Raw genomic sequence first — 21,599 nt, 5'->3', positions numbered from 1 at the left:
CTGGAACCTACAGGGGAACAAGTGGCTGAACTGGGAGACCTGCCCGAGCTGACCCATTGGCAGCAGGATGGTGGTCCCTCCAGGGAGGAATTTTGTGCTGAACAGAAAGCGTGCCCTTCTCTTGTGGGTATGAGGCAGCAGGCCTCAGCCCAAACGACAGGTGATCAGTCAGGATCACATTGGATTTACTGGGAGAACGACCTCCTGTATAGCGAGCCTAAGGCTGCTGAGCCTGGGTCAGCCCGTGTGCTGGTGGTACCCCAGCGCTTCAGAGCCTTCCTACTGGGGTTGGCTCATGACGTTCCGTTAGCTGGACATCTGGGGCAGGACAAGACCTATGACAGGCTTGTCACCCATTTTTATTGGCCCCAGATGAGAAGGGATTCAGACATCCATTGTAGGACCTGCCAAACTTGCCAGGCAAGTGGGAAAAGTGGGCGGAAGCAGAAGGCTCCCCTCCAACCTTTTCCCGTAGTCAGTACCCCCTTTAAGCGAGTGGGGATTGACATTGTGGAGCCACTGGACCCCAAGACAGCCATGGGCAACAGGTTTATCCTGGTCTTGGTGGACCATGCCACCCGGTACCCGGAAGCCATCCCTCTCCGCACAGTGATGTCCCCCGTGGTGGGACGGGCACTGATGGGTGTTTTCTCCCGCATGGGGTTCCCCAGAGAGGTGGTGTCAGACCGGGGCATCAACTTCATTTCTAATTATATGAAGTCTCTGTGGAAGGAGTGTGGGGTAACCTACAAGTTTACCACTCCTTACCACCCTCAAGGTAATGGGCTGGTTGAGAGATTCAACCGGACCCTAAAAGGCATGATTATGGGTCTTGAAGAACCAATGAGGCGTAAATGGGACGTCCTCTTACCATGCCTGCTGTTTGCTTACCGTGAGGTGCCACAAAAGTCTCTTGGGTTCAGTCCCTTTGAGCTTTTGTATGGACACCCGGTAAGAGGGCCTTTGAGTCTGGTCAAAGAAGGCTGGGAGCAATCTCCCAGGAAACCTTCCCAGGATGTATACAGTTACATGCTGGCCTTTAGGAATCAGACTCGGCGCTTCAGAGATCTTGCTCAGGCAAATCTGGAGGCCAGCCAGGAAGAGATGAAGCAGTGGTACGACCAGAATGCCACTCTGGTTGAGCTTCAACCTGGTCAGAAAGTTTGGGTCATGGCCCCTGTAGAACCTTGTGCGCTCAAGGACAGGTGGACTGGACCATTTGAGGTTGTGGAGAAAAAGAGCGATGTCACCTACTTGGTGGACTTGCAGTCTCCCAGGAACCCCTTGAGGGTCCTGCATGTCAACCGGTTAAAGCCCCACTTAGAAAGGTCCGAAGTGGGCATGCTCCTAGCCACAGATGCTGGAATGGAGAAGGAGAGTGAGCCTCTTCCTGACCTCCTGTGTGCAAAACAGCAAGATGGGTCAGTGGATGGTGTTGTCCTCTCTGACACACTGACCCCTGAGCAGCAGCAAGATTGTCGCCATCTGCTGGGACAATTCCCTGATCTGTTCTCTTTAATCCCTGGTGTCACTCAGTGGTGTGTCCACGATGTGGACACCGGGGACAGTACTCCTGTGAGGCACAAGGCCTACCGGGTGACTGACAAGGTCAGAGCATACATCAAGGAGGAGGTCTCCAAGATGTTTGCCTTAGCGGTGGTTGTGTCCTCTAGCAGTCCTTGGGCCAGCCCAGAGGACTTGGACCCAAAGGCTGCAGCGCCTGGTGCTTCACCAGAACTTCGGTTCTGTGTGGATTACCGAGGACTCAATTCGGTCACCAAGACTGACGCGCACCCCATCCCCAGAGCTGAGGAGCTCATAGATCGGTTAGGGGCTGCCCGGTACCTTAGTACGTTTGATCTAACGTCTGGGTACTGGCAGATCGCCTTGACCGATGGGGCAAAAGAGAGGTCTGCATTCTCCACACCAGATGGGCACTACCAGTTCCGGGTTATGCACTTTGGGATGAAGAATGCCCCTGCCACATTCCAGAGGTTGGTCAACCAGGTATTGGCTGGACTGGAGGATTTCAGCGCCGCCTACCTGGACGACATAGCAGTGTTCAGCGCCAGCTGGGAGGAACACTTGCGCCACCTCCAGGAAGTGTTGTTGGCCCTGCGCAGAGCAGGCCTCACAATCAAGGCCAGTAAGTGCCAGATTGGGCAGGGTTCAGTGGTGTACTTGGGGCACCAAGTAGGGAGCAGCAAGGTGGCCCTCCTGCAACCCAAGATAGATACCATCCTGGCTTGGGAACCGCCCAAAACCCAGACTCAGGTGAGAGCCTTCTTGGGTCTCACGGGTTACTACAGGAGGTTTGTCAAGGGGTATGGCAACATTGTGCACCCCTTTACCTCGCTGACTTCCAGGAAGCAGCCGAGACTTGTGATCTGGACTGACGCCTGTCAGAAAGCCTTTGACACCCTGAAAACTGCAATGTGTACAGCACCGGTCCTCCAGGCACCCAACTTTTCCAAAGAGTTCATTGTCCAGACGGACGCTTCAGAGCATGGTGTGGGGGCTGTTCTAGCACAGATAAATGAAGAGGGCCGAGACTTACCTGTAGCCTTCATCAGCCGGAGGTTAGTTCCCATGGAACAGAGGTGGAGTGCAATAGAGCGTGAGGCATTTGCTGTGGTCTGGGCGCTGAAGAAGCTAAGACCCTACCTGTTTGGGACTCACTTCCGGGTTCAGACAGACCACAGGCCCCTCAGATGGTTAATGCAGATGAGGGGTGAAAACCCAAAACTGTTGAGGTGGTCCATTTCCCTACAGGGGATGGACTTTACGGTGGAACACCGCCCTGGTACAGACCACGCCAATGCTGATGGTCTGTCCAGATTTTTCCGCCTTAGTGATGAGGACTCCCTGGGTGAAGGGTAGTTCTCCCCACATTTCAGCTGGAGGGGACACGTGTTAGACCTGGCATCATTGGCATGAGTCTCTCCTCCATTTTTTTCTGTTGGCCTCCTCTGTTTACGATGTTTTTGCTGGAATATTGCTTTGGGCACTGTGCCACTGCTGATCAGTGCCACAGTGCAAGTGCTCCCTATGTTAAATTGATACATTGATTGGTGTTATCATGATTGGCTTGGTTGACTTACTGTTCAGACCCTAGTCTAGGGCACCGCGTGTGCCAAGGGCATGTAAGTTAACTGCTGCTGGTGGGCTTGCAGCACTGGTTGTGCCACCCACGGAAGCAGCTTGCAAAATGTGTCCCAGGCCTGCCACCGCAGAGCCTGCGTGCAGTCCCTGACTGCCATGTCGACTTGGCAAGGAAACCTACTTGCCAGTCTCTAAAACCTTCACTTTGCCACATTTCAGACACCTCTATGGTAGGCCCTAGGGCTGGGTGCATTGTTGGTAAAAGGTAGGTCATGCCCTGATGTGTGTGGCATGACCAAATAGTGAAATACAGCCATTTTCGTTTTTCACTATTGAAGGGCTACCTGCCTCCAATAGGCCAGAATGGGCAGACTGATTATTAACTCCATTATAATCTATCTGACTCAGGGAGCATGGTAGCAGGTCGAGTTTAGTATCCCTGAACTCAGAATTTAATAACACACCCTTCAGGATGGATGGTTTTTAAATTCTGTGTTTGAAAATAGCCCTTTTAGAAAGTGGCTATTTTCTTGTCCAACTATCCACCGGTCTCTGCTGGTTTGGTGTGTGTGTCAGGGGCTGGGTGGCTCCAGAGGTCTGACTGAGTCAGTGTGGGGTGAATGAGGCATCTACACTTAGAGTGGGGGAAGAGTAGTCCCTGATAGCCTGCCCTGCCTGACACAATGCTGGCTCCACCTCCTGCCGGGCGACTGATAGCCCTGCTCCTGCCAGTAACAATACTGGCTCCGCCTCCTGCTGGGCGGCTGAGGACCCTGCCCTGCTCAGTGAATAGGCCAGGTGCCTCTGCCTGGCAACACCCACAACAAACCTGGGATGGGGGGAATTTCCCTGCTTGGACAAAGGGAACAAAGCAGAAAAGGGATATAAGAGAAGGACCCCTGAACCAAGAACTCAGATCACTTCTGACAAGGAAACTTCTACCAAGGACAAGAAGCCTGTTGATCTAAGGACTTGCCTCCCCCTTCTGCCAGTGTGCTGTTTGCTGGGGGGAACCTGAAGCTGCTTCTTTATTTTTGCCAAGGAACAAGGAGAGAGGAACTTGGTGTGTACTCTCAAAAGCTTGCTAGAAAATCTCCAAGGGCTGGAAGAGTGCCAGCCTGCCTCCTGTTGAAGTCACAGGGCCAAAGGACTTCACCCTCTACTGAATTGCTGGTTGCTGGAAAGTGTTATTTCCAGTGCACAGGGGAAATCTGCAGTCTCGACGCCGCCGCCGAATCCAGCTCGACATCGTGAGTAACGGCTCCAGTGTTCCGAGTCTTCGACGCCGGCCGCCGGGCCCTATCGACGCCAGTAGCGACGCCAGGAGTAGTGAGTATCGGCTCCAGCTCCAAGTGACCCCGTCTTGACGCCGGTATCGACGCCACTGAGTAGGGAGTATCGGCTCCAGCTCTAAGCGACCCCGTCTCAACGCCGCTGCTGATCGCATCGACTCGACGCCCTTCTCGACGCCGTGAGCGCTGCTCCGGCCCGACACCTCTCGACGCCGCTGCGGATCGACCCGAATCCGAGGCACGATCGACGCCGACCTCGACGCCGACTTCTCGACGCCGTGGATCATCGTTTTCTTCATTTCCAAAGGTACTGTGTTTGTGGGTTCTGTTGCAACTCCAGGCTCGACGTAGCACTCCTTGCGGTCGACACCGAACCTTGGGAATATCGTAAACTCGACGTCGTGTGACTCCTGTGGGGGTCACATTGTTGCCAAAAACTGTGTTTCAGAAGAATACTTACTTTTGTTGCTAAAGAACTATTTCCTAAGAAGAAACTTTACCTGAACTATTATTTTTCCTTCCAAAGAGTATTTATTAAGATTGTGGTATATTTTTGTCGTTATTTGGTCTTGTGCTAAGCCTTATATAAAAATACTATTTTTATAATAACTCCTGTGTTGTGTCCATTTGTAGTGTATTCACTTTATTACTGTATGTGGTCATAAATGCTTAACACACTGCCTCTGAGATAAGCCTGTCTGCTCTGCCAAGCTACCAAGGGGGTAAGCAGGGGTTATCTGAGTGTGTAATCCCCTTGCCCTGACTAGAGTTGGTGGGTCCCTATTTGTCAGAAGTGTATACCTCTGCCAACTAGAGACCGCCGGTTCTAACAGGGTCGATACCAGGTGTGAGGCCTCAGGGGTGAGCAACATACGATGTAGTGGGGCAACTGTGGGGGGTTCTTTGGGGTATGACAGTGTGTATTCCCTAATACCCTGTCTCAGTCGCACGTACAGAAAAATATCCATAGAGGACGCTTGTGCTTGTTGAGATATCGATCTCTTCTTGTAGGGATGCAGAGCCTAATTTTCCTGAGAACTCTGAATCGACCAATAAACTCTGCTCACATTTTTGTGTATGGGCCACATACAGTGGGATCCTGCACCAAGAAATGGGTGTTCAGCAGTCATAACTGTCGATATCTGTTATTGGACACACGGTGTATGCTCTAAATCCCATTGTATTACCTGTGCACTTGGAAATTGCTGAATAAAATCTGTTTGTAAAAAAAAAAATAATAGAGGACGCTTGTGCTTTTTGAAAGAGTTGCGACATATCCTTAAATGTACCATTTAGATAAAGATCCCCCCAGTTATTGATCTGGAATTTGGATTTAGTCTTGGAGAATATTCCCTCTAAGAGCAGTGGCATTTTCGGGTGATATGTAAGTGGGAGCATCGGAGAATAAAGCATTGGTGCCTTAAGTATATGAAGGAGGCACTGCCAGGCCTTAATAGTGCAATCTACTGAAGACGGCCCTTCAGGCCTGCTTTCAGGCTCAGACAGGATAATCCCATCTAGCGGGATGGGATGCGCCAGCCAGTGCTCTGTGGTGACCTGGGGTGTATATCTGGGGGGGTGAAACAAACAGTGCGCGAAGTGCGCCTGGGCGCATAGATAGTACAATTCGAGATTAGGCATGTCAAAAACATCTTGTGAATATGGCCTAGTAAGTATCTGCCACTGTAAACATGGTTGCTTACCCCCCCCCCGACCAACCTTATGAGCTCCGATCGGAGCATGTTAAAAACGGGCCGTCCATGGTAAAGCGGGATGTTTAAGAATAAATATAAAAATTTAGGGAGGATAATCATTTTAATAAGCGAGATGCGTCCTGCCATTGTGAGAGGGAGAGCTATCCATCTATTGATGCAGTTTGTGACGTGTTATAGCGCACGTCCATAATTACAGCGTAGGAGCTCTTTGAAAGCGAGTCTCCCGCTCAGCAGTATTCATATATTCTGTGAGTTTATTCCGAAGGTCAGCCCTCTGAGTGCCTGATGGATCGCGTGGATCGCGCCACATATCTACTTCTAAAAGTTTGAGTTCTCCCTCAAGTCTAGGCAAGCTGCGCCAAATGTCCCGAAGCACCCCAAAGCTCTTTGCAATACAGAAACCACGAATTGTAACTTTAAAAGCCTCCCAAAGAGTGCCCATGCTAGTAACCGATCCTTTGTTACGACTAAAAAAATCCGTAATCTCTACTCCCAGTTCAGCCTGAAATACCATGTCCAAAAGTGCCTAAGGCACCAGTCTCCAGCTGAATGGGGGGGCAGTGGAGCAGGGAAGGGTCAGCTTTAGAAGCACGGGTGAATGATCTGAGAATGTTCTGGCCAGTTACAGAGGCTATCCAAGGGATCACACTCCGAGTAACAAACCCATAGTCTAAACGTGACCAGGCGACACGCACGGTGGTGTGGTATGTACCTTCCCTCTGTCCTGGGTGATCATGCCGCCATGCATCTACCAGTCCGAGGGTTTGGAGGAGCTGTGAGAGAGTCTCCTTTGTTTGTGTGTAGTGATGTGGTTGAGGGTGAGAACGGTCTAGTGTAGGGCATAATGTCATATTAAAATCCCCTCCCCAAAGGATATGTGTTGAGCCCACTTTTAGGATCTGTCCCCAAAGAGAGGTGTAGTAGTTGGGGTCATCAATGTTAGGGCCGTAGCAACATACCAAGGTGATTGATTGCATACCCAGAATACCCCAGAGCAGGCAGTGTCTACCAGAGGGGTCACCATCGAACCGCCCAAGACAAAGGGAGTACCCTTTCTTATCAGTAGCAGTGTGCCCCTGGAGTAGAACAAATACGAGGAGAATACCCTTACCGACGCCCATCTATTTCCAAAGCAGGGCAATTTGTGGGGAGTAGTGTGTGTTTCCTGAAATGCAGCTATGTGTATTTGGTGTCGATCTAGGTATGCCAAGAGTTGCCTACATTTACGGGGGTCCCCCAGGCCTCTGAAATCCCACGTGAGTAGATTGATCCATAAGGGGTCAATATTTGATGCCATGTTTATGATGTAAATGGATAATAAATGATGCCATATGAAGAGATCGGCATTTAAGCATTGCCATGTGCGTCAGTGTACTCAGTTGGTGATGTATCATGTTGGAACATTGAAAGTACAATAACAAAACTCTCCCCACCCCCACCCACCGCGGCACCCCAATCGTGCCGGGAGTAGCCCACCCACACAAACCTCGATTTAGCAGTAAGATTGCATAGCAAAGACATTTCGTAAAGTTAAAACAAATGGGACCAACAAGTGGTAAGGGGGGTTTCCCATGTGGGGGGGGTCACTAGGGTAACACAAAAAAGCTCTCCTCTCTCCGCCAGGGACTGGGTTATACTTAGTGTCCCAAAGGAGATAGATCCAGCCGGAGGGGGGGGGGGGGGTCACTTGGCTCATCATAGGTTTTTACCATCTTCCATACTGAAGAATGAATACAAACAAAGTTGACAAAGGGGGCGTACAAAATGCGTGCATCATGTAAAGTCCCTTATCTGGATACCGCCGCCAGTTGTCCGCTCACCGCCTACTGGCTGTTACACCGTCGCCATCGGGCCCCTAGATTCCAACCACAGGGACTATGTGTGGCAAAACCTGTCAAGGAGCGCTAGTTTCGTGAGGAGATTCGCAAAGCACATCGCACCGCACCTTCCAGAGAAAGTCATCAATCTGTTTGAGGAGAGGGTGACCTAGAAGCTCGGTCCTCTGATGCACCTCCAGGAGAGCGACGTTGGATTGATTTAAGGAATCCTTCCACCTGTTGCGGATTAGTCAAGATGCTGCATTTCCCCCGATGAGATACATGTAGGCGCGCTGGGTACAGAAGAGCGTATTCAATCTGAGCTTTCCGGAGCTTTTGTTTAACTCCCATGAACTTGTGTAGCACTTCTTGCACTACCACAGTGAAGTCGGGAAAGATGGTAAATTCCACTCCGTCGTATTGCAAGTTCTTTTGCTCCCTAGCCAATTTCAGAGCAGCGTATCGATCGTGATAATTGAGGAGACGTGCCACGATTGGTCTGGGGGGCCCACCAGGAGGTAGTCTGGGCCCCAAGGAGCGGTGCACCCGTTCCACTACGAACTGGGAGAAGGGGTCCTCTTCACTGGCGCCACGTAATAATCTCTCCACGTAGTCCTCCAGACGGCCCGTGTTGGTACTTTCTAGGATGCCCATGATTCTGATATTATTTCGGCGACTGCGTGCCTCCAGGTCCTCACTTTTTGCTGCGATAACCTTAAGCAACTTGTCCATGTGCGATACATGTTGCTGCAGGGTGGAGTTCGCATTATCCGATATACGCCGCTCCGCTTCTTTCAGCAGTCCGTCGTGCTTGTCAACCTTCTGGACCAGGAAATCCAGGCGCGTGTTCATGGTGTCCATTTTCCCGGACAGATCGGTCACGCTGTGTTGCAGGGCAAGGAGCAACAACTTGACTTCATCTCCCTGTGCTGGAGGTGGTGCTTGCGCCATTTCTCCTGTTGCTGGATTTGAGTCTTCTGAGTTCGAGCGTGTGGCTACCCTCTTTGCGTCAAACACCAGCTTCGACTAACGACCATCTGGCTTGCCCATGATGGACGCAGAAGTCGCGTGGTCTGCCCCAGGCAGGGGTAAATAGGGCTACACACTGCAGGGCCAAAGGATAGAGGAGGGGAGCGGGGTGTGGCACAGTGATCACTACCGTATACTTCTGTTACTGACTGCAGCCACGGATCTCACAGTCTTCCAGGGTCTCCCACCCCTCCCTTGATGACCAACGCTGATGAAGGGTGCCGAGGGATGCGTAGCCGTCCACTAATCAGCCCCTGTGTGGGGGGGGGGGGGGGGGGGGAGTTTACATGACCTCAGACAGGACATCTGGGTGCCCACGCAGTGCTGCACTCGCTGCGCCTCTGGGAGAGTAACACAATCTGGTTTCCAGCCACTCTCTGCACAAGGGCCGTCTGCACAGTATTTAAGAATGTCTCGAGGTGCGTCGCCACAGGGGAGGCCAGTGAAAGATGTCCGATCGAGCCGCCGGCCTCCGCGTGCTCACAGGGCCCAGTAGGGACCAGTTCACCAGATGAAGAAAATCAAGCGCGCAAGTGATAGTGCCGGCGATCCAATGCGGTTTGCAGGGGGCCCCAGCACACCACCCTCGCACCCCGTGGCAAGTATTCACTCGGCCTGCAGACGTTTAAGGGCCGCAGTGTGCAACTCCTTCCTTCTGCTCCTCGCCTGAGAGCCGTTCACTGATCAATGCCCGCCAGGCCTGGAGGCCTATCTGTGTTATGCCGCACTGCCAATCTGGGCCGAAAGGGTCTTAGAAAGCAGACCTCGCCAGGGACAACAACGCGAATCCACAACACTCACCGCCGTCAGCAGTCAACGGTCCTCGTAATGGCGGGTGCAATGTTCGTCACGGCAGTGCTCTCTTTCAGTCCGCGATCGGGTGCAGCAAGGCCTACCACCCACGTGGAGAGCCGCGGCACTCGAGTTGTCATCGCTGCCAAACAGTGCTTCGAGCGGGACACAGAGGCACTCCGCAGTCGGTCCCACACGGCTCCGACCACCACACGGAGCGGAGTTTTCGGCTGAAAGTGGCACCGGCTCTTGCAGAAGTTTTAAGTTACCAGTTCCCGGTGCACATCTGCGGTTACCACAGCAGAGGTAGAGGATAAATTAAAAATGTGAGAGCCAAGCAGCCAGAGCCTCACAGGTGTGCGGCCATCTTGGTCGTGTGCCACCGAGCGCCCCCCCACATTTATGTAAGTTATGTGGATGTACACTGATTACTTGGTGGACCATCTCCCCCTACTAGTGATTTGTAAATGAACATAATTGTTTCCTTTTGAGTCGGAATGCAAGTAAAAAAAAAAAACAGAGAGCATGGAAGAGTGAATATAACTAATGCATACAGTGCAAAACTAACAGTTTCCACAAGCGCTCAAATCTATGGCTACTGTGTCAAAGTGCTGATCAGAATAGTTCAATGAAATGAGATTTTAATACCTTTTGTCCACCAGTGTGAACTGGAGGAACGAGTATGAGCAATCCAAGCCCAGCCAGCATGAGCCTCGCAACTGCTACATTGAAAAGAATAGGGTTGACAACGTAGCAAATAACTGAGTGGGTAATTCCTGGCCCATAAACACTGGGTGCAGACCTGTAAGCAGGAGCGTAGCCAGTGTGTAATGGGCCCCAAATCAAGGAAGAAAATGGAACCCATGGCTCCTTTCTGAATTATAAACCACAGCAGTATTCAGGGTTCAGTGGACCCTAGAGACACTGCACCAAAGGAACCTGGGCCCTTGTCTATAAGTGAACTGAAGACATCTACACAACACAGCCTATGCCTGTACATTGCGGTGAGGCAGCCTCTCCAGGGCCTAAAAACTGTCCCAGCCTATGACTGTGGCACTCGCTCAGAAGCATACTCCCCTGGCATTGGGAATATAGCAAAGGCTCAACAAAAATGAGTAAGAGGGTTATTCCCTGTTTCAGGCTCATTTTTTGGTCGCAGCCTACCAGATAGCACAACGGTCTGGTTTGCTAAAGACATTTTGGGCATATTCAGAAAGTTGATCTAGAAATGCATTCCGTCCATTGCTTACCATTGGCTTTGTGGCTTGTAACTCACATTTTCAAGCTTTCTATTTGCTGGCTTTTTTTGCTTTAGGCTGTCCAGATCAAGTTCGCCCTGCTCGTTTCCCAACACTTGTTTACTGTATTATTCCACAAACTCATTGCACAATTTCGCTTTCTGTAAACAGGCCTTCAAATCTGGTTGGTATCTTGCCAAATTTGCTGTGCATTCTTAGACAGTGGTCAAATTGCAGGCTGTGTCTTCCAGGGAGCTTGGAGTTTATTTTTATTTCTCTGACTTTAAAGTGAGAGGATTTATGTGACAATAATGCTGGTTGGTGTTGGGCTGCTTCAGGAAGGCTGTACAATGTTTTTTTTCTAGCACACAACAAAATTTAAATGTCAATAAATGAACTGTGCTGACGATCAGATCAGTACATTGAGTGATGACATTTCCACACATTGTTTGTGAGGTGTATACTTTTATCAGTAAAACGGTATGTGAGTACAAATGTTATGGTCATTTCAATTGAAGATGAGTAATTGCAGTACGCTACCGTACTATGCATACTCCACTTTACCCCACTCCACTCTACTCTGCACAAATACAAGCCACTGAACTCTACTCTGCACCACTCCACAATACGCCACTCCACTCCACAATGCGTCACTGCACTCTTCACCTCTGTACACCACTCCACTCTACTATGCACTACTGCACTCTACACCATTCTGTGCCACTCCACTCTATGCCACCCTACTCAGCACTGCACCCTACACCTCTGCACTCTATGCTTATACACTCTACACCACTTTATTATTCAAAAGCAATGCACTGTACGACAATCTACTCTGCACCAAATCACTGTACGCCATTCTATTCTACTCTGCGCCACAACACTCTACGCCAATGCAGTTCACCCTACTATACACCATTGCACTCTGCAACAGTATAATCTGCAAAACTGCACTCTCTGCCACTCTACTCTATGACAACCCACTCTAAGCCACTCTATTCCACTCTGCACCACTGAACTCTACTCTGTACCACTGCACTCTATGCAACTTCACTCTACTCCAAACTACTATGCCATTGCAGTCTATGCCACTCTATAGCATTCTGCGCCACTCCACACCACACCACTGATCTCTAAGCAAATGCACTCTACCCCACTTTACTTTATACCAATCTACTCTGCACCACTGCACTGTATGCCACTATACTTTACTGTGCTACTGAACTCTATGCTACTCTACTCTACACCATTGCACTCTACGTCACGCTTCTCTGCACCACTGTACCTGACTGCCCTCTTCACCAATGCACTATACACCACTTTACTCTGCACCACTATACTCTACGACACTCTATTCTGCAGCACTGCAGTCACTGTCACTGAACTCTATGCCACTCTGGGCCACTGCACTCTGCTCTGAACCACTCTACGCCACTCTTTTGTACTCTATGTCAATGCCCTTTACACCACTCCTATTTACTGTACACTACAGCCCTCTGAAACTGCACTCTATGCCAGTGCACTCTACCCCCACTGTACTATGCACCACTGTACTCTACCCACACAACTACACTTTACATCACTACACTCTACTCTGACACAACCTACTCAACGCCACTGCACTTTATACCACTCTCGTCCACTCTGCACCATGGCAATTAACGCTGTGCCACTCTACTCAATGCTACTCTACGCTATGCCACTAATCTATGCCACTGCACTCTACCCTTCACCACTTTACTCTAACCTGCACCACTCCACTTCACTCTACACCACTGCACTGTCACCGCACTCTAAGCCACTCAGCACCACTCCACTCTACGCCACAGCTCTCTATGCTGCGCCTCTCTATACCACTGCACTCTACGATACACCACTCTACTACAAACCACTGCACTTTAAGTCAATTCACTCTACACCAGCAGCGGTGCGTCCATTGGGGCGTAGGGGCGTAGCCCCACCAGCCAGCCCGGCCCCTGCTTGGACCCGCGGCTGCTCATGCTCACGTATGCTAGCAGTGACGACGCAGCGCTGTCAGTTTTCCTATAGCGTGGGTGGGACCTGTCGATGAAGGGGGTGGGGCCGGGGGCAAGCACTCCGTTTGAGTGACAGTACTGTGTGCACACAGTACACACTGAAGGCCAGCGGCGCGTAGGCGCATACTCGAGTTTGGGTTATGCCCAGCCCAAACATGCGCACTCAGTGTCATCCAGTCAGCCACTACTAGGAGAGCGAGGGAGGGGGACCCGAGAGGCCGAGGGTTGCTTCATGCAGCAGCCCCCGGTCTCTCCTATGGGCGAGCCCTATCTGTGCCCATGGTGCTGTAGCCAATTGAGGCGCTGCTAATGTTGCAGCGTCTCTGGATTCATTGGCTGAGAGACACCGCGCAGCCTGCAAACCAGGCATTGGGTGCCACGCAAGGTATGGCCAATCACTGTGGCTTATGCGAACAGTGATTGGCCATCATCGTTAGCAGGTGCGCACTGGCAGTCCGTCGTCACTGCGCCACACACACCTCGTGGCGGTGTACTAGCGTGTGGTACTGGCTGGCTGCTGCTCCTGGTGATCAGTCGGTGATCTCGTTTAAAGTAAGACTTCTTGTAGCTGTAGTACACATTATTTGTAATTGCTACCTTCAATTAAGGGGAAAAAAAGGAATAATCCAGAAAGTATGTATGAACAAGGGAGAAAAAAAAGAATGATTCATAAACACAAAGAGACTGAGATAAAGAAGATCAGAATGGATGAAGTACTAAGAGACGCCTGTGCCCTGCAGCGTGTGTACTTTTGCGTCAGGCTGTGGGCTCCAGACACGTCTCTGTGTATTTTGGGACCCTGCCACGACACGCGGCCGCGGCCTCCCTTACTTGAGTGAGTGATGTGACTGACGGGCCCCTCACTCCGGCACTCCTTCAACTCAGTCACTGTCTCTCTCGCCGCCTGGCCCTTTACAGGAGTGGGTTAGACAGTGAATGGGGGGGGGGCAGCGCAGGAAGAGGGAGTGGAGAATACAGAGTGAGAGTAGAGGTGTCTCTTGCATTTAAGAATGACTGTTCATTGCAGAGTTTGGTTCTTATAGGGTCTATTTTTCATAGTACCGTGGCATTATAACTCATTCCGTTTCCTGAGGAGTCTTGAAGCAGCTTTATACCTTCTCCATTAAGGATAACCTTTATAAACAAAGGCTAGCTCATTCTTTTAAGTCCATGGCAGAGGAGGTGGGTGGTTATTTTGCCTGTTCTGTGAAGCTCGTGAGTGGGTTTTATAACAGGTTCCTCCTCTGAACACCATGTGATTACAAAAACATAAATAGAATTGCAGTTTAGGCCGTAGGCTTTGCTTCTTCGAATAAGTGAAGCTCATAGAGGAAATTGGGCTTTTCAGGATGTTGCAAGCCTGTTTCAGAAAAAGCGTAATGCTAAAAAAAACAGGGACGCTGAAGAAAACACTCCCACACGGAAGCACGTTTAGCATTTCTTCACTTCTGAGGGCAATCTTCTGAAATATTTCCAATCTGAAGTAGCACCATGGCGGTCCCTCTCACTCTCCTGCTGCTGACAGCACTCTGCGGTGAGTAGCCGCACGCGTTTTGTGATGGCAGAGCGTTTATGTTTGTAGTGCGTGTTCTGTAAGTCTTGCCCGTTTATAGAGAAGTTTTGGAACACTGACAGGGTGAGATTCTGGCGGGTGGGGGGTTGAAAATGAGGCAGACAATGCAGGCAGAGAGAGGGTTCTTGTGAGTGGAGAGACGTGTCCAAGAGCAAGATGCGAGCTGGGGAAAGCGTCAGCGAGAGTGCAAAGCATGAGAAACGAAGAATGAATGGGGGTATAGAAAGTGTAGTGTAGAAGAGCGGAAGGAGAGCGCGGTGGTAGGGGAGTGAATTGACTCTGAGAACTCACAAACGGCTGGGAAATGTACAAGACAGAGTGGGAGAAAGCGGCACAGGAGAGGGAAGCGAGTCGCTGAGAAACCGAGTGAAGGGGGGGGGGGTCAGCGATCAGTCCTGCAGCAAGAACAGGGGCACCGGGCCAGAGGGTCTGAGGGCCCTTCTGGCAGAGTAACTGGAAACTGACTAAGGCAAACGAAAGTAATGAGTCAGACTGAAAATGATAATGGTTGGGTGAAAAAATCTCGGCTTCTCAAGTTTTTCAAATGTGCTATCCTCTGCAAATCACATTATTTGACATGGGGACCACACGGGTTGGGGATTGGGCGTAAGGGCGGGGGGAATAATATTGAAAACAAGCATTGGCATAGCCAATAGGTCTCGCTTTTGGGACCTTATAAGTATTTATTTATGCAGCACAATATCCTTGGTGCAACAACATCGACTGTTGCATGGCTAAACACTTATAAGGTCCCAAAGGCGAGACCTATTGGCTAGGCCAATGCTTGTTTTATGAGTGTGCATCAGTGATACAGGAATTAGTGCGGGCCCTATAGTGTAGCAGTAGCACTAGCCAGGTGGGCAGCTTTGCGCCATGGCAGAAGTCTGGTGACTTGTTCATAGAGCAGAGCACACACTATTTCAACCAGATGGTCCTCTGCAAATATATTTTTGTTCAACCCAGTTTTATTTTATTTCCTTTTAAGACAGTTCTATATATACATCCCCAATTAAACTATCTTGGACAGAGAGAGGACCAGTTTGTAAGGAAGCTGCTATTGGACGCACCCAGATTTAAAACACATGATTGGATAGAGAGGACAAAAAATCAAGGTATAATCTTCCCACCAATCATAGAGGCAGAGTTCACGCAATCATCACATTGAAGCAACAATAAGAATGAATGCTATATCATGCAACTAAGCCAACAAATACAAAAACAAGGGTTTCTTTAATAGGGAGAATTGTATACTGAACAAGTGGCACGATGATTGCTTGCATTTGAAAGACTAAGAGTCTAAAGTATTGCACTTGTATCTGTCCCTTAATGAAAACATCCAGAAATATCGCGATATGGCCTCTGAGCAGGGTGAAAACGTGTCTGGTCAGAGATGTGAAGCCCTTCGTAGTGGTGCAAATGTTTTTTATTTGAATAATTAGTTACTCTACTAAGTGACGTTTGATTATTTGAGAAGCTTCCACAAATAACCAGTCGAGAATAAGACATGAACGAAAGCAGCTATGCAGGGGGGGGGGGGGGGGATAGAGGGGTTCTTGGGGTAGGGTGTGGGGGGTGGGGGAGGGCAGTTCTTTCATTAGAGGTGTTCTTCTTGGTTAGGAGTTGGATAGTGTGATGCAGGGTGAAGTGTAGGAACAGTCAGAGCACCTTAAGGTAGTTCATTAGGCACGGTTGGCACAGCAGTGTTGATCAGATTTCCCATCCACATCTAGCAAGAGCGTACCTGCCGCTTTGTGTAGCCAAGCATTGACCCATTTTCCGGTTTTATTTTAACCCACCAAATCGTAGATAGTTTCATGGGCATTACTGCAACAGAAAGGGAATGATCGAGTTTCTTGTTAAGGGCACAGGAACCACTTTGAAATGAGATCATTAGCCCTGTCTGAATCTCTCACTCTCTCTCTCTCTCTCTCTCTCTCTCTCTCTCTCCCTCCCCCCTCCCCATCTCTGTTTAGATGTTTGTCTCTTTTTCCGAAACTTCTAAAATTTTGTAGCATGTTGTGCCACGTGAACTAACTAGTTAAGCCTTTAACCCTACCTGTTCTTTCTCTTTTTTTAAAGGATTTTTCTCTTTCTATTGTCGAAGTTTATTTATGTAGTAGTAATTCTGCAGATGTAATACCTTTTTATTTCATTTTTTTAGTATGAGGGTGGGGGCGGGGTGACATTACTTACGAGAGGCGAAGCCTCAAGTGGCTCATGACACCCTCCCCTCCCCCAACAATGGTGATAAATAGGATATTCTTGTCAAAGCCTCCTCGTATGTGGATATACTTAGTATACAATGCTGTTAGTCTCTGGGTAGACGTACTAAACAAAGGCATCTAGCAAAGGAGTTAATTTTATAAAATGATCCTCGTGACGAGTGGTCCAGTTGTTTTCCACTGTAAAGCACTTTAAAGTTGAATAAGTGAGGCACTAAACAGGGATTAGTTAGGCCTTACTATGAACATTGAATGTGACCTTTGCACTGTCCTAAGCGTGAATATTCGTATATTACCATTTGAGACGTATTTATTTTCACGAGCTCTCACATACATTCCCTTCCCACCTACACCCACACCTATATCTCAGGAAGAGCATGTGAAATTCTAAAATGTAAGTAAAAATTGCAGTTCATGCTAAAATGCTACCAATGGAGCCACATCCCAAAAACAAACGGAGCAAATAATATTTTGTAGGGGCAGTGCAGACAAAAGGCAACTCATTAGAAACATTTATTTGAAGGTTGATATTTGGTGCTATTGTAGGGCAGTGTAACCGAAACAATCACACTTTTCTGGAGGCTGGTGTTCCATTGAATTGCCTTTTTATGAGTGCCATTTGATTAGGTCGAGCGTTAGCAAAACCTTTCTATTTTACAAACATTGTTTATAATATACTTACTTATGGAGCTTTCAGCCAGCCCTCTTTATCTGTTATAATACCAACCACAGGGGCGGCCCAAAAGCTCCTGAACCAGGGGCAATCTATAATTAATCTAAACAGTAGTTCAAGAACTCATACAATAAATTTACACTTTGTAATATTGACAGTCATCAAAGAAAAGAAAAAAGGAAAGTAAACTGAAGCAAACATGACCCTTATATATACAATTATCAAAAGGTACAAATTTATTACAATAAATAAATTTTTTTAAAAGAGAAGAAGAAAAGACAGTGGAGCTCTAGACAATGCGTTGGTAAAATTACTAACTGTTTTACAAACCAAAAGCAGTGGCAGACAAAAATACGTCACAATAATATTGTTATCTTTTCATTTTCAGCACCTGACAACCTGAAACATTACCGCATTTTGGGGCAATTTTCCAGCAAACAACAAGAGGACCCCAACCTCCTTTGCTGCTCTCTCACCCGACCCCGGCTACAACCCAGCAAACACCAGTGTTAAAGGTAAGGAAACTGATGCTATATATTTTTTTACGTGGGAGTTAGGGATATGTTTGTATGTGGTCACTCTCAAGGCCCTCAAGCAGTGTCTTTCAGTGCCTCCAGCAACCACTATGGCACAGAGAGGCAGGAGGCAGTACGGCTCTATTTTTAGCAGTCATTTGAGATGTATTAGGATAATGCACAAGATATATGTATAATGTATTTATACTGTAATTTGATATTATTGCACTGCACCTTATACGTTGTACTTTGATTATTGACAGGTTTCTTTAATATATATATATATATATTGGTAAGTCCAGCAACACACCATCATGAATACAGTGCAAGAGCTGATTACAAAGTCATTCCAGTCACGGCCACTTGAACAAAAACTACAGATAAAACAATTAGGACCTCATCAGCCTGAAATAAACCTACAGCAAACTACCCAGGACAGAGGAAAAATGTCAAAACTTACATTCTCAAATGCCTGGTACACAAAAGCTGATTGGCTTACGGGGTGCCCTATAAGAAATTCTCTGTTCTGCTTCCCCTGCTTGCTGTTTGGCGGTGACTTTTCTTGGACACGGCAAGGAATGGTCGACCTGAAGCACATCGCTGAAAAAATAAAGAAGCATGCGCTCACAAGAAATCATCTGGAAAACCTGACAAGACTGGGAATGTTGGGGGAAGACGCACCAATTGAGCAGCAGATAAATGATGCGTATCGCAAATCCATTCAAAAACACAATGAAGCTGTTGATAAGAACAGACAAAATCTATCCAAGATCATTGATTGCATTCGTTTCTGTGGTGCTTTCGAACTGGCATTGCGAGGCCATGACGAATCAGAAACTTCCTCAAAACCTGGGATCTTCCGAGGCCTAGTGGATTTAATGTCAACCATAGACCAGGATTTGGAAAGACATTTAGCACATGCTACAGTCTTTAAGGGCACCTCTAATACAATACAAAATGAACTCCTTGACTGTATGCTTGAAATTATAAGAAGCCATATTGTGCAAGAGTTGCGAAACACAGACTTTGTGGCTATTCAGGCTGATGACACCACTGATGTGTCCACTCAAACACAGTCCGTGTTAGTGTTTCGGTACCTTGACAGTGACAAACATTGTGGAAAGATTTTATGGCTTCACGCATTTAAGTGACTCTAGTGCAGCAACCATCACTGAAGCAATACTGTGTCAACTGGACTTAATTTTCCCGGACCTGCCTCAAAAACAAAAGCTTATCGCACAAAGCTATGACGGTGCATCCGTAATGAGTGGGAGCCTTAGTGGAGTTCAGAAGAGAATTCGAGATGTGTACCCTAATGCTCATTTTGTGCACTGTTACGCCCACCAACTCAATCTTATTATGCAACAGGCGGTATCAAAGATCAGAGAGACAGGAGTTTTCTTTCAGGATATCGGAGGCATAGCAGCATTCTTCACACGTTCCCCCAAAAGAACAGAAGCCCTTCATGAGATTGTGGACAAAAGCGTACCAAGGGGATCCTCAACTCGTTGGAACTTTCACATTCGTACAGTCAACTTAATCTTTGAACAGAGGGAGGGCCTTGAGAAATGTTTTGTCGCCATAGCATCCAGAGCAGACTTTGATGACACAAGTCAGAATGAAGCCCATAGCTTTATTAGAACACTACAAGACAAAGAGTTTCAGTTCTTACTGTTTTTATTTCATGACATAATGATTCCTGTTGATGTGTTATACGATCAGTTGCAAAGAAAAGACCTAGATACTGTCTCTGTGAAAGCCAATACATCTGCATTTGTACAACAGATTATGAAAGTGAGAGATGGGGTTGAAGATTTAGAGAGCAAACTGCCGCAGCATTCTGTTTTTGCAAACCGCAGACAAAACATCACCTCTCTGGTTCGAATTGGAAAGGAGATATGTGACATTGTAATTGTGCAGGCGAAAGAACGCTTTTCGTTCACAAAACATTTGGTGAGTGCGACTTTATTGCAAAGTAAAGAGTTTGCACAATATGATGAATCCTTCCCTGAGCGTGCTCTGAATCAGGCTGTGGAAGCATATCCTATGCTCAAAAAAGAGCAGCTGAGAACTGAGTTAACTGTACTCTACGGGACGCCTGTGTACCGGAAGGCCACAAGCGCCTTGACTTTGCTGAGTTTAATTCATAAACTGCATATGGAAAACTCACTTACAGAGACAGTGACTTTACTAAAAATTGTGATTACGACTCCAATGACAACAGTAGAAGCTGAACGATGTTTTTCAGCCTTAAAGCGCATAAAGACATTCCTCAGGAACACCATGCTAGAGGAAAGACTAAATGCTTTGGCGATGCTATCTGTAGAGAGCAAGCTAGTCCAAAAGATACCGGACTTCAACATGAAAGTAATTGACAAGTTTGCTACACTGAAAGACAGACGTGCGGATTTCATCTACAAAAAGTGAATGCTGCTACTTGTTTGAATACAAAAAATTCTGATTGAGGTAAGAAATGCATTGTTATCTCTGTTTTTAAAAGTTTTGTAGTGTTTGTTCTATTTGGAGACTACACAGATTTGCTCACCTTTATTCACTGGCCGGACCTGTCTCCCGCAGGGTGAACGATTCGTTGCTTGTGTTGCCTATCAAACCTTTCCCCTTGGCAAATTGCAAAAACCTTTATACCATTTATATTTGGGGTACTTGCGTGGACCTATGTGAAGTGTGTGTACAAAGTTCAGCTCAACCAGAATCACGGTAACAGCGCATTGCGCTGCCTCTTTTATATTCAGTATATTGTAAGACTGTTTTTCTTCCCCCGCCTTTCCTTGTTTTGTTTCCCTGTTTTCCCCTTGCTTGCCATTCGTTACTCTAGAGTCTAATATTCAGTATGTTGTAAGACTGTTTTTCTTCCCCCGCCTTTCCTTGTTTTGTTTCCCTGTTTTCCCCTTGCATGCCATTCGTTACTCTAGAGTCTAATAGAGTCGGAAGGCCGTAGGGGAAGACTGTGGACTTTTCTTCAAGTTCCTGACGCTCCTGCGGAACGAGCCTGGCAACCATTACACTGCTGTGCAACTTCTTCTACTCTTAGAGCTGAGATTTCCATGAGTCTTATAGACTGAATTCAGCACCTGAGCATAATAGGACAGAATGTATGAAGCTCTGTGGTAATACTGAATAAGCAGCTACCTATGTTATGCCATCTATTAATGTAATAACTGCACTTTCACAATTGCTTTATTAACCTTCCTGCTTTCTCAAATTTGCTTGAAAATGCACGATTTTTCTTCTTTTTTTCCAAAATTTTCTTGGGGGGGCTAATACCCCCAAACCCCCCTTTTGGGGTTCGGGCTCGCTCGCTGCGCTCGCTCGCTACGGTGCTGTATGCTAATTCGTTTGCGCCCCACCACTTTAAAATCTCACCCACCGCCCCTGCTCTACACCACTCTACACCACGTAACTCAAAGCAATGCATCCTATGTCACTGTACCTATGCCAACTACTTTGCACCACTGCACTATACACCACTAAACTCTACAACATCCTACGCCATGCCACTCTACACCATTGCGCTCTGCATCACTGCACTCTATGCCACTCCATTCTACTCTGCGCCACTGTACTCTATTTCACT

At 47.9% G+C, this 21,599-nt stretch overlaps 1 protein-coding gene across 2 annotated transcripts in view; it reads right to left on the bottom strand.

Annotated features, from left to right (window-relative positions):
* Positions 1-21,599, bottom strand: part of FUCA2 (alpha-L-fucosidase 2) — a 230,955-nt gene that overhangs the window by 50,696 nt on the left and 158,660 nt on the right. Inside the window, exon 7 of one of the 2 annotated variants that reach the window (XM_085611665.1) lies at positions 16,676-18,604. The exons of the other annotated variant lie outside the window; for it this stretch is intronic. Within the exon in view, the coding sequence (XP_085467791.1) occupies positions 18,512-18,604 (93 nt within the window). The 3' untranslated portion in view covers positions 16,676-18,511. Of the gene's footprint in view, positions 1-16,675; positions 18,605-21,599 lie in introns of those variants that run through there. 2 annotated transcript variants of the gene reach the window in all.

This window comes from Triturus cristatus, chromosome 6 (assembly GCF_964204655.1).
Source record: "Triturus cristatus chromosome 6, aTriCri1.1, whole genome shotgun sequence".
Taxonomy (NCBI): domain Eukaryota; kingdom Metazoa; phylum Chordata; class Amphibia; order Caudata; family Salamandridae; genus Triturus; species Triturus cristatus.
Note: the sequence above shows the minus strand (reverse complement) of the source record. Positions and strands in the feature narration are given on the sequence as shown.